The sequence below is a fragment of the Micropterus dolomieu genome, linkage group LG08, assembly GCF_021292245.1.
Source record: "Micropterus dolomieu isolate WLL.071019.BEF.003 ecotype Adirondacks linkage group LG08, ASM2129224v1, whole genome shotgun sequence".
NCBI lineage: Eukaryota > Metazoa > Chordata > Actinopteri > Centrarchiformes > Centrarchidae > Micropterus > Micropterus dolomieu.
Window position 1 is genome coordinate 25,292,070 of NC_060157.1, and position 12,549 is coordinate 25,304,618.

General features: G+C 40.7%; 1 protein-coding gene across 1 annotated transcript; it reads right to left on the bottom strand.

Annotated features, from left to right (window-relative positions):
• Positions 1-1,135: 1,135 nt before the first annotated feature.
• Positions 1,136-10,908, bottom strand: LOC123975001 (ralBP1-associated Eps domain-containing protein 1-like). Its single transcript, XM_046056092.1, has 9 exons — positions 10,158-10,908; positions 8,437-8,560; positions 6,078-6,307; positions 5,188-5,350; positions 4,509-4,642; positions 3,630-3,792; positions 3,473-3,536; positions 1,242-1,396; positions 1,136-1,161 (listed from the first exon to the last, which is right to left on the bottom strand). Exons 1-9 carry the CDS (start codon positions 10,308-10,310, stop codon positions 1,136-1,138), a joined length of 1,212 nt encoding a protein of 403 aa, XP_045912048.1. The 5' UTR covers positions 10,311-10,908.
• Positions 10,909-12,549: the final 1,641 nt, after the last annotated feature.

Below are 12,549 nucleotides of genomic sequence, written 5' to 3' on the forward strand. Positions count from 1 at the left end.
TTTCCAAAGGAAATGCAAAATTTACTTTCATCAGAGAACATAACTTTGGACCACTCAGCAGCAGTCCAGTCCTTTTTGCCTTTAGCCCAGGCGAGACGCTTCTGACGCTGTGTCTTGTTCAAGAGTGGCTTGACACAAGGAATGTGACAGCTGAAACCCATGTCTTGCATACGTCTGTGCGTGGTGGTTCTTGAAGCACCGACTCCAGCTGCAGTCCACTCTTTGTGAATCTCCCCCACATTTTTGAATGGGTTTTGTTTCACAATCCTCTCCAGGGTGCGGTTATCCCTATTGCTTGGACACTTTTTTCTACCACATCTTTTCCTTCCCTTCGCCTCTCTGTTAATGTGCTTGGATTCAATATTGAACCTTTTCACAATATTCTAATTTTCTGAGATACTGATTTTGGGGTTTTCATTAGTTGTCAGTTATAATCATCAAAATTAAAAGAAATGAACACTTGAAATATATCAGTCTGTGTGGAATGAATGTATACATTATACAAGTTTCACTTTTTGAATGGAATTACTGAAATTAATCAATTTTTTGATGATATTCTAATTATATGACCAGCACATGTATATTTAGGGTCTGCACCACTGTTAAACACCAGGGGCAGATTTGGCAAATAATAGGCAAAGAAGGGAAAAATGTATGTAAATTCAATTCATTTCCAATTTCTCTGAGCAGTTCACTAAAATGTTCTCTCTGCTGTTAAGAAGATATATTATTAAAATGAAAGCTAGCCATTTTAGAAACAATGTAACAGAATTTATCTGGCAATCCATGGCTGAAAAAAGATTTACATGAAACTTGAAACCCCCAACAGAGACAAATAATTCTGCCTAATGTGTTAACATCTCTTAAAAAATTCAATTCTGTTAAAATACAGAAAACAATGATCACCATTACAAAGAATTTTATCTTTCTTTGCTGCTCTGACATTATCCAAAATGTATCAACAAATTATGTGCTAAATAAATAGTGCTCAATTAACAAGGTGACTTTGGTGTCCAGCTAATGAGCAGATGTGACATTAAAATGGCAGTAGAAACACACAGTAGCTCCATCATCGAAAGTACACCTATAAATGAACAACAACTACTGCAGTTCAGGTTTTGCAAGTTGCAGTGCCTTAACCTTCCCCAGGCTTTATAAGGCCTGAGGTCGGGAAATTAGGAGAAGGAGTAACAGAGAGATAGAGAGAGGCAGAGAGAGAGGCAGAGAGAGAGCGAGCGTACCTGCTGAGTCATCCAGGTCAATCAGCTTTGGCATCAGACTCTCAGGCAGCTTCTCAGGGAGGTCGTAGCCATTCTTCCTGGCCACAACCAGGTGGAAGGCAGCGCAGAACTCATCCAGGGTCAGCGCTCCGTCTTTATCGAAGTCTGACAGCTCCCTTTAAACACAAATCAGACATCAGTGAGTGGGTCGTCCTGACAAAACAATGGCAACTGCAGGTGCAGCGGAGATCTTTTTCAAAATGGACCACCTGCCTTTCAATCTGACTCTATCTACCTCACATCATTCAAAAGGTTTAGCCTGCTCTTGCTAGCTCAGATGTTGTTTCAGATGCTCGTGTGGGCATAAGTAAGCAGCATACGGTCCATTGACGCACAACGTTACCCAATTCATGAGCTGAATACAGTCATGTTCACACTCAGTACTGTTATGAGTTAATGATACTAGTAGGGACAAGTCCTCCTCAGAACAAGTTATGACAATCAAAATGAAGACTCGTAACAAAAGCTGACAACTGGTTTTTGAAATGCAGTTCAACATTATTCAGATGCATTTAAAGATGGGTTAAGCAATTCTAATCAAATACACATCTTTTTGTCAAATTCAGCTAATATCTCCCCACGGTCTGCTAGTCACACAACATCAGCCATGATTTGTGTGTCAGGTAATGGTAAATGACTTGCCCATGGACATTGAGCTTACTTTTCAGCTTGCCAAGACATGCTGTTGTGATGTCAGCTAGTAGCAGGAGAGTTGTGAGTGTCACTTTCTGGAGCTGGTGTGCTGGCTCTGGGACCCTCTTGTCCTCTGCATGTTGCACATCATGTCAACTGTGCATGTTAGCTTTGCAACAGCAACTGTAGTAACAGCCTGCTAACCCACAACTTACTTACATTGCATAGTCATTGTTTGCACTATATCATGGTATTTGTCATTGTGACTTCACCAGAATTGCATACCCCACCTTCAAGCAATTTATCCAGTAAAAAGCCAATATTTAGCTCTCTGGAGCTTCTCATTTATCAGAAAATGCTGATTTCCTGTCACATATAGAAGGCTGTGCGGACTAGTAGATCAGTAGCACTACATAATGTAATGTAAACTGTAAACAAAATAATGAAAATAATGAAAATGGTTGTTAGTGCCCAATCCTATAGCATTTAATGGCTCTCCAAGTTGAATAAATACGGAAATTATTGATAACTGACTTTTACTGCCAACCTGCCCTAATCTACCATGTTAAAAACAATTATGAACTTTTCATATGATGGTCAAACAGTCTGATGTTAGTTGCAGCGGTGATTCAGATATCTACATGGTTAGGGATGGGGATCGATACCCGGTTCTAAAAGGACCCGGTTTCTCAAAATCCGAAAATCAATAAGGTCCGAGCTTATCGATACGGCTATCGAGACTAGCGGGCCCTACATTGGTCCTACACGCCACGCCTTCGCGGTGGAATACGGTGAAGTTAACTTAGCTCCAAACTACTCGAGTTGCCGACAGCTACGCTTGTTAATAAGACAATACTTTTTCAATACATCCGTCTGTAAGGTAAACATGTAGAAAGGGTTAATTTAATCATCTCTGTCCTCAGTCTCTCATCCTGTTTGTTTTATACAAGCACAGCTAACGTTAGCTTGGCAATTACCCAAATGTTACAAACAAGCTACATAGAAAGATGTCTGTCTGGAGCAGAGACTGGTCTGTATTCTTAAAATTTGGCACATTGTTGCAAACACAGCTGCTGGCTGAGACAAACCAGCCGCTCCTCCTTCAACCAGGCAACGTTACCTGCAGGCAGTGAATAACAGCAGAGAGGAGGAGGGACTGATATTGACTGATGTCTGAGTTTTTATTCTTTCTAAACGTCACATAGTATTGTGATGTCAGATATTGAGTTTATATATAGTGCCTTTGCTATTGTAAACATTAATGTTGCTGCTCTAGAAACAATAAGCACACTTTAATATTTGTTTATTTATAGCAAGTCATATGTTATTTCAATATATAACAATGTTATCGCTTGAAAACTTTCCTCATACCGTGCAGGCCTACCTCATGCCCGTCGGGTATTGATAGTCGATAAAGAATGGGATAATTAAGCAGTCTCAATAACGGTGTCAATATCAATAAAAATTAACGATCCCCATCCCTATACATGGTACACTAAATATCTCCATGATGGACGAACACAGCAGACAACGAGATTGGCAGAATAGTGACGACTCACCAAATATGTGACAACTCTAAAATAGGTAGTTTTGATTTGGTGAAAAACTCTTTTGCGGCTGAACCTGGAACAGGAACAAACAGAGTAATTAAATGATTAAAACAATCCACATTTTACACAAGTCTTGTTTTGCGTGTGCGTGTCTGCATTTTCCTACCAGGGATGAAGCCGGTGAGGTCTGGCTGGATGGTTTTGAACTGGTTAATATAATACTGTCTCTGCTCATCCGTGATCTTCCACGGATCGTCGTAACTGCTGGACTGTCGCTGGATCTCATTGGTCATTGCTGCTGAGGCCACAGTTCGTATCGTTGTGCTTTCCTACGGGAAGCCCGCATGGGAAACATTTAAGAAAGTAGCACTGGTTAAAGAGAATACACAGAATTAAGTAAAATGGTTTAAAATAAAACTCTAATCTCTTTAAGTATAGTTTCTTCAGTGGCTACATGAACTGTGTGCATCTTTCTGCTCACAACCTTAACACTGGTGCACTTTCAAAAGACTTTAATTATATCAAAAGTGTCACATTATTCTGTGAATTTGGACTAGTGGGAAAGATCTTATGTTTAGCTCAGCATGACAATGTCACACAAGTTGCTAGAGTTTTAGTTTTGCACTGCTGGCAGATAAAACACTGATATAAAATGATGACTCATGTTTGAGGCACCACTGTGGTTAATAAGCTAGATAACTCATGTTTTCAGTTTGAAATGTCTCGTGAGGCCTTTTCATCCGGTTAAAGAAGCTGTTGATGTCTGCATTATTGAGCGCAGCTATTCTCATAACTTACTAATTTATGCTGAATACTTGGTATTATCACTTGTTCTATCTAAAGGTCAGAGGAGGTACATGAAAACTGAAATAATATGTGAGCTCAAGGGAAACACAGTTTTTGCTGTGTGATTAGCTGGTAGTGTTGTTTGACAGTGCTAAGACTAGTTTGTTGCACAACCACTTACTGAATAAATTTTTTTTAGCATCATATACAATTTTATGGTGGTAATTCAGACGTAGACAGAAGCGTAACACTGCCGTACCTGGACTGAGGAGGGGTGCATTGCTGGGAGCGGATGGCTGGATGGCGGGGTGTCCGCTGTGAAACTGACCCAACTTTCCTGACCTGGAGGGGGTGGCGAGTGGGAGGGCCACATGCCATCACTGGGCACTGGACCTGGGAGGGAGAGTAAAACATATAGTGAGATCCCATAATACACACAAATATACTGCAGATGTTATTAGGAAAGAAATAGAGATGCCTTTAGTCGAAAACCCAAAGATGTAGAGTTTACTACTTAATCATTGCAGCTCTAGAAAGGAATTATTTTCATACCTCTCTTTTTTTGGTAATATTTGCACCCCATTTTGTGCTGATGAAACACATGCCATGTGATCCATTTTGTTCCCCTAATGAGTAACTGCCGTAACTGTCACTCTCAGCAAAGATCAGTTATGTACAAGCTGCAAACACCAGGAAGTAACACAAACACAACCAAATGTGCTCCGTGCTGACTAGCTGTGGCCCACAGAGCAGGGCTGGGCAATTAAACAATAATGATAATTATTGCAATATAATTGTAGTCAATAACAATATAACAAATGATTATTATATTGTCAATAAATGTTTAATTTAATTAATTTGAATCACGAATGAATTAGCACTTAATTCTTCTATTAAGATATTTATTTTGTTGAGGAAAAGTGACAAAAAGACATTACCTGCTTGTGGTTCTCTGAACTGCGTCCACACAGCTCCAGCTGCAGCCACCACCGGCTGTCTTTCTGCGTTTCCTCCGCTGTGCTGCCGCTTGTGTTTCCTCCACGAGTGAGGGGAGGTGGGTGGGGACTGGTGAGGGGAGACCACCGGGGATGTCGGCTCAGGCTGAGAACACAAATACAATAAAACGCATGAAATATGTATGCAGATCTCCAGACATGCAATCTTTTAAAATCTTAATTTGCCAATAAAGAAAGTGTAGCCACTACTGTCTTATTACAGTTTCATGTGCTTTGGGTATTAACGTTTAGATTGCATCTTAAACATTAATCTGAGAAAAAGATTTACATCTGTAACATACCACGTCGGAGCCAAATACGGGCCAATAAATGCTGCTTCAAAGCTTTTTATCTGCTCATCACAGATATGGCAGGTTCAAGCCACCAGTGAATGAACATTTCACAACAGATGCAAATAGATAACAGTCAAGGAAGAGGTCCACACAACTGACAGGCAACCCGCTGCTGGTTTCAGCAAAGAAAAGCCAGCAGCAGAAAACTTCAGACAGCAATTTGAACTAGAAGTACTCAGATATGCACAGGAAAAAACACAGGAAACACATCAGTATTCCTGTGGCATATCTCTAGTAACTGCTGGGTTCAGCTGTAGGAAGAAATAAAATGTGCGTATCATGTTCCCCAAAAGACAGACAATAGTAAAGTTCATATTTAAAGCAGTTATTGCAGGACTAATTGTGGGAAAAGAAAGCATGTTTGTCTTATCTAATACCTCAATTTATTGTCTATGCATACATAAATGTATTTTTATATTAAAGGATAGTTAACTCCAAGAAACAATATATTATAAAACATTAAAAAGTAAAATTCCTAACCTGTGGTTCTATGCTGGGTGCCAGAGGCTGGATAACCTCGTGGACAGGAAGTGAAGTGGATGATGGGGGACCCTTCTTGTTCTGGAGACCCCGGCCTGGTGGTCTGGGTATTACGGCGGTGGCAGAGCCCGGGTACAACCCCTGACTGTCTGTGTCCTGGTACAGCGCTGCGTGCCTCGCCTCCGCCTCGTTCTTCCCCACCACGAACCTGGGCAGCGGCAGGTCTTTGACTGGTGAGACGGGAATCCATTCATAGGATTAAAAGGACAGATTTGTTTCATATTAATTTGCAGGTGCTTAAAATGCACTACGCTTGAAGACCGAAATCACTCCCTATTGCGCTAAAATTGTCAGAAATCATCAGTCTGTGATGTTTAGTGGATTTCTCAAGTTTTTTTTTGCTGATGAGTTTACTTTTGCGGTGTAGCCACTTTCCTTCATCCTGCCTCTTCTGCTTCTACTTCAGTTATTGACTCCCTACATTTCCCAGAATGCCTAGAGAAGGAGCAAGGACTTGTTGCAAATCTGATATGGCGTACAGGTGTTCAAAAGCTGTAAATGTGACCAACAGTGTGAGAGTATACCCTTCAGAAAGAGCAAGGCTACTTCCTCAAAATAAAACATACACCGAAATGCTGGTGTTTTGTAGATACTGTTGCTGCAGTAAATAGAGTGTTTGTTTCCCCTACAGTGGATTTGCATGAGGCTGAATGGCAGAATAAAATAGTGACAACAGAAAAAAAGTCCCCACTACTGGTTTGCCATAGGACTGATAACAAAACGACATTTTTGCTGTTTCATTTTTACAATTATTGTTGTTGTTCTGCTTTTAACGGTGCTGCATAGAAAGCATCTACGTATTTGAGAGATCTACAGACCTTTTCACTCAGCCATGAAGGTCACCAGGTCCTCTTGATGATGCAATATCATCTTTACTGTTATCACTTCACTTTACTTCATAATAGAAGTCCCATGTTTACAGTTGTGCCACGCTGACATCTGAGAACATGCCATTTTCTCAATAGCTTTAAAACAACTGGTATTTCTAAAATGTGGCTTATTTAAAAGGTTTCAACGATAAAATAACGCCATAGTACTTTATTATTATCATTAAATACCATTTTTAATAGTTTTCTCAGTCTGTTCATTTTGGTATGGTTCGACATGCCAAAACAAAAAAGAATATATATTATTTGAATGTACTGAAAATGTATTTTAACTAAACAGATTTATAGAATAAAGTGATAATGTCATGAATGTTTTAAATTGTTTTAAAGGGATCTGGACTCGGCCACTTTTCATATTCTACATGTAAAATAGTTATTTATAATGCTTACTATTTAACTTTGAAAGCTTTAGCCCCTGAAATAGTTCAAGAAAACCACTGTCTATTCAGAGTCCTCAACAAGACCGAGGTGACTTTGGGCTTTCTGATAGCAAAAAGCAAACAACCATTTTTAACTCCCTTCTCAGACAGCCTTATCTTTAAGACAGAAATGTTCAAACGTCCCTAATAAGCATCAAGTTGCACATCATGTCAACTGTGCTATGGAGGAAGTGGCCTCTGTGCTTCCTTATATTTTTATCAAATTATGAAATTATTTCAACAACTTTGTGTTGCAACATTTCAGGCCAAACAAGTAACGTCATGAAGCAGGTGACTGTGATATCTTCCCTTGTGTGTCAAACAGAAAAAAAATGCAATACTGCAGTTAAACCCTCAAGGCCTCCGACTACAAACTCTGTTTAGTCAAGATAAAGAAAGCTAGTAGAAACAGCTCTTACTGTCAAGCACCTGGTGACACAAACATTGGGCTACTGAGACAAACTGTGCAAAATGGCTGTCATAACACGTATCAAATAATTTCTGATAACATTAAGTTTGGGGTTCAGTGCCCTGCTCAAGGACATTACGATTAAAGGCCAACCCTCTCTGCCAACTGAATATTTCAACTGACACACAAAGTGTCCACAGATTGCACGTTTTAAGCATCTAACACACCCAACAAAATGCATTTCAGTTACTTTTTCAAGCTTTTTTTATAGTATTAATTAAGCACATCATATGCACAGTTAGGTAACAGACTGCATTCTTCACGACTTCCTTAGAAGAAGTCTTTCACACTGCCCCTTGCTTCCTGTCCCATGACCTCCTCAAATTCATTAAGCTACGATTTTTAAAATAAATACAGATTTTGACCATGCTGGATACACATACAAGCTTTGAGAGAAACAGAAAGGCCCAGAGTCTGAGAACCTGGTTTGTTTTTTATGATAGCGCTGAGTGGGAATCTGTTCTTTCTTGAGTGAGAGGTGGTTCTGAAGAAAGATCAATGATTTGATTCAAAGGTGGACTCACCCGAGTTGAGGCTTTCCACCCTCAGGGGCAGACCGGCCTGGGCAACGGCAATGAGCTTCAGAGCGATGTAGAACTGGCTGCGCCCGAAGTGACCCAGCCGAGTGGCTCCACATAGCTCTGTGATCTGAACCCACACACAAGGACAAGAAAGGAACAGTTAAGGATATTGTATTCATCTGAAATGCTGATATTAACCATCACTGAGAGAAGAGAAGATTGTCCCTCTGACAATTCATACTAAATTTAACACGTAATAATAATATATACCCTAACTAACATTTAGGGTTTAGTGGTCACAAGCAACACTGTAAACACTTTATTTGTTGTACTTGAGTCTTCCTACAACGTAATGCGGTACAGTTTACCTGCTTTAAGTCCCAAAAACAGCAAAAGTCTCATTTACTCTGTTCATTGGCAGATGCTCAGTGGGTCTCACCACTACTAAGCCAGATTATCACATATTTTTTTATACTTGACGTCATGCTGAGCAGGCTTCGTCCAAAATGGTAGATTGTGCAGCAAAACAGAAATGACAAAATGTGCAAACACACACAGGAGATAGTGGATTTTTGATGAGTGTACAATGCCAAATATGGTTACATCATTAATACGCAGAAACCAGATACCTGGATTAACAACCAGGGAGTCAAACTTTACAACATTAGGATGACTCAAGTGTGAGCCCCGCAGTGCTGAGAGCCACAACACCAACAGCCCGCTACAGCTGACTGATCCCTTTCTTGCTGACAAAGGACTTATTCTGAGTATGTGTGGATCTAAAGCGCCAGTGACTTTTCTCTCAGCCTGTTACAACATGACACTGTAGCAGTATGTGTCTCATAAGCCACCACACAGTGTGCATTTTGAAAGTGGAGGATTACAACACACTGCCTAATTCTTCTAGGAGACAGCTCCCCTTGTTGACCTTGAAAAAGGATTCTGACTCACAAACTGCAAATATTGGCCTGCTGAAAGACCTGGATGGGCTGCTGTAGTTTCAACTGGCTACTCATAAACTCACAGAGCAGGGACAGTCTGCGTGGCGTCCCGGTTGGTGTGTGACCATAACATGAATACTATAATCTGCCAAGAAGAAAATGTATCTTTGGGTTAATACATATTCACAACGTCTGTGTGTAAAAGTTAGATTGTTGTGTTGAATGACACACCATTCCTCAGTCGTGTATATTTTTTTCAGACAGTTAAGGTGACAACTTTTATAAATCACATTTACAAGAGGACCCTGTGACAAAGCAGGTCTGCATTTTCACCACGGCGAACAAAATAACAGATTTCGATGGAGTGAGAAGACAGGAAATAGTGAGCAAGGGGCTGATGAGGGCACAATTTGCTACAACGTTATACACGTTAGGCGCTCTCCAACACATGCCCACAATAACATACTTAGAGAGCAGAGATATACCAAAATCTGTAGCATATATAAGACGTTACTTTGACACAACATCTTCAGCTAAGGTTAACTATATGTGACTGTGGCTGCCCACTGTCTTTGGCTAACGTTAGCCAGAAGAAGGTGTGTCTCTTTTGCTGCGCAGCGTTGCTAACAACCAAGGCTAACCATAGCTTTACTGGATGACAGGTTAGCTCTGACAGCCAGGCATGTTTGTAAAATATCCCACCAACAGCGCTAACGTACGTTTCCTGGCCAGTCTGACAACACTTTAAAAACCTGGCACTCGCTAACGCTAGCTTAACGTTACCTGCAGGACTACTTCGCTTGGTAGCTGGGCCGCCCGGAAAAGGTCAAGAACTCTCCCATTGGAAGCCACTTTTTTGGTGTTGTCCGTGTCGCAGTAAACGAACAAATCCGAGTAATATTTCTGCTCGATATCAGTCAACGTTAGACTTTCCATCGTAGTACCAATCGGACCTGAAACCACACTAGTTGGCTGTTGATTAGCCCTTGTCCAATGGCTGGGGCAGGATCCAAAAAATGGGCGAGACTTCAGGATCCCAACTTAGCTAGCGTTACTGCACTACTAGCTAACGTTGAGGTTAGCGGTAATAATGTTCACAACGCGCCGTGTAGACTTATTGTCGTCTGATCCCACTCTCTGGAAAAAATCCCTAATGCTATCTGGTGACAAAGGGAGCTGGTCACCATTCAAAAAAACAAATCAGGAATGCTTTCATGCAGTTAATCACTTAGTTAACTTGTTGGGCCAGCCAAGCCAAGTAGCTGTAACAGCTGGCTAGTTAGAGCTAACAGCTACCTTGAATCAAAGTCAGTGGCACTAAGCTAACTAGCAGGTCGCAAAGTGCGTCCACCTCCTTAGCCTGGACGTCTACCGCGTTATAGCACTTCTCCCTTTAATCCGTTGTGGGATAATGTTTCTGTGTTTCGCAAGAAATAAATTCCTGTGCGGGGCCGTTAGAAGTAAAGTTTCATGGTCTTTGGGCTCCTTCCTCTAGTAATCTTAGCCGCCATTCCTACCGCCAGCGTCAAGCCACTCGGAGTTAAAGTACAACGTCCGGTACGGTTTTTCAAATTAAAACACCAGTTTACGGGCTACTCCACTATCTATAGTGATTTTTTTTTCTCCTCAACCCCAACTTATAACAACATTTTTACTAGATATCTTCCTCCATGGCTCATTTGTGAGTATGACTGCAGTGAAGGCTGATTTAGCAACCATGCAAAGTGGGCAACTGCCTTCGGGGGCCCTAGACTGTTCAGGGCTCCAAATGCCCCAAAATTATTATACAAATTGTTCCTGGTAATTTTAATTAATTAAAATGTATTTGGCAATGTGTACCACTCTCTGTCATCTGCCTATGTCTCTTTCATGGTTGATGCATTTTTACCTGTCTTGTAGAGCAGTGATTCAAACTGGGGTCCTTGGAGGGGTTGCAGAGGTTCTCACATCTTCTTTCTTCAAGTGAGAGTGTCTAACATATATTTTATGACTAAATATAGCTACACAAAAAAATCACCCACATCCCCCAAAGTGTTGACTTTAATTAATTAATTAAACTTACCGAGTACATATATATGAATGAAGATAACTGTAATTCAACGGCAGCACAGCAAACGAGGACACTTCTGGTATTTATCCAAAAAATACTCAACTCCCTAAAATACACAAAATTAATGCTTTTGTTCTGAAGACAAACTTTCGGTGTAATCTCACGTGTTTTATAGCTAGCTTTATGTCTCGCGACGTCACTGGGAAACGGTCCCGTGAACTGTCCTACCCAGCGCGAGCTTGCCTGGCCTGCAGGTACCCGGATGAGTGATTTCAAAATAAAACCACTGATGCGCGACTGTTCCGATAGAGACTTTACAGTTTACTGTAGTGAGAATACAGCCAGTAAAGAGGGGAATATGTTACACTCACAAGCGTTATTCAGGAGTAGGCAACCCACTGTTGTATTTTATTAGTGTTTAATATTATGTTAATACATCAGTTGTGTAAAGTTTTCACATTTACAAAAAGCAAAATGAGCTGTTTGGCCCCTTTAACCTCCGAAGCCTGAACATTGTGTTCAGTTTTTCTTATACTACCTGGCCCAGATTTTCTGTGTGGTCGAGAGTATGCACGATTCAGGAAAAAAACTGAAATATAAGAATATATAAAACGTTTTTTACCAATAACGGCATGGCAGAAGACAAAGACCCTCTGTAGGTAATGGGATTAAATAAAAATAACATAAACAGACAGAAGACGCAGGAAAACAACACAGTCCCAACAACAAAAACAACTTAAAAACAAGGCAAATGAAAGAATGATCAAACACAGACAACGAGAAATGAATGAACAGTGCTCTGATAACAGCTAAAAGCTATGTTTGTTTAAAAGTGGGATGAGAGCTCTTTGTCCATTAAACACGTGTTGAGTAATTTTCGGGGGACTAGATGGGTGAGTTGTAGTAGTCTGTATGTCCCTGCTCCATGCCATATATGGGGCAGTCTCCGTGCGAGTATTGTGTCAAGACGCAGTCAGATGAGGCTCTTATGGTGCCTTCAAGTGTTAAGGGAAATCTGACCACAGATGAAACAACCCATGACAGTAATACAAAAAAGCTTAACTTTTTACACTTTAGCAGAAGGTCACCTTGTTAGACATTTTCTGAAGCTCTCAGCCACAACTC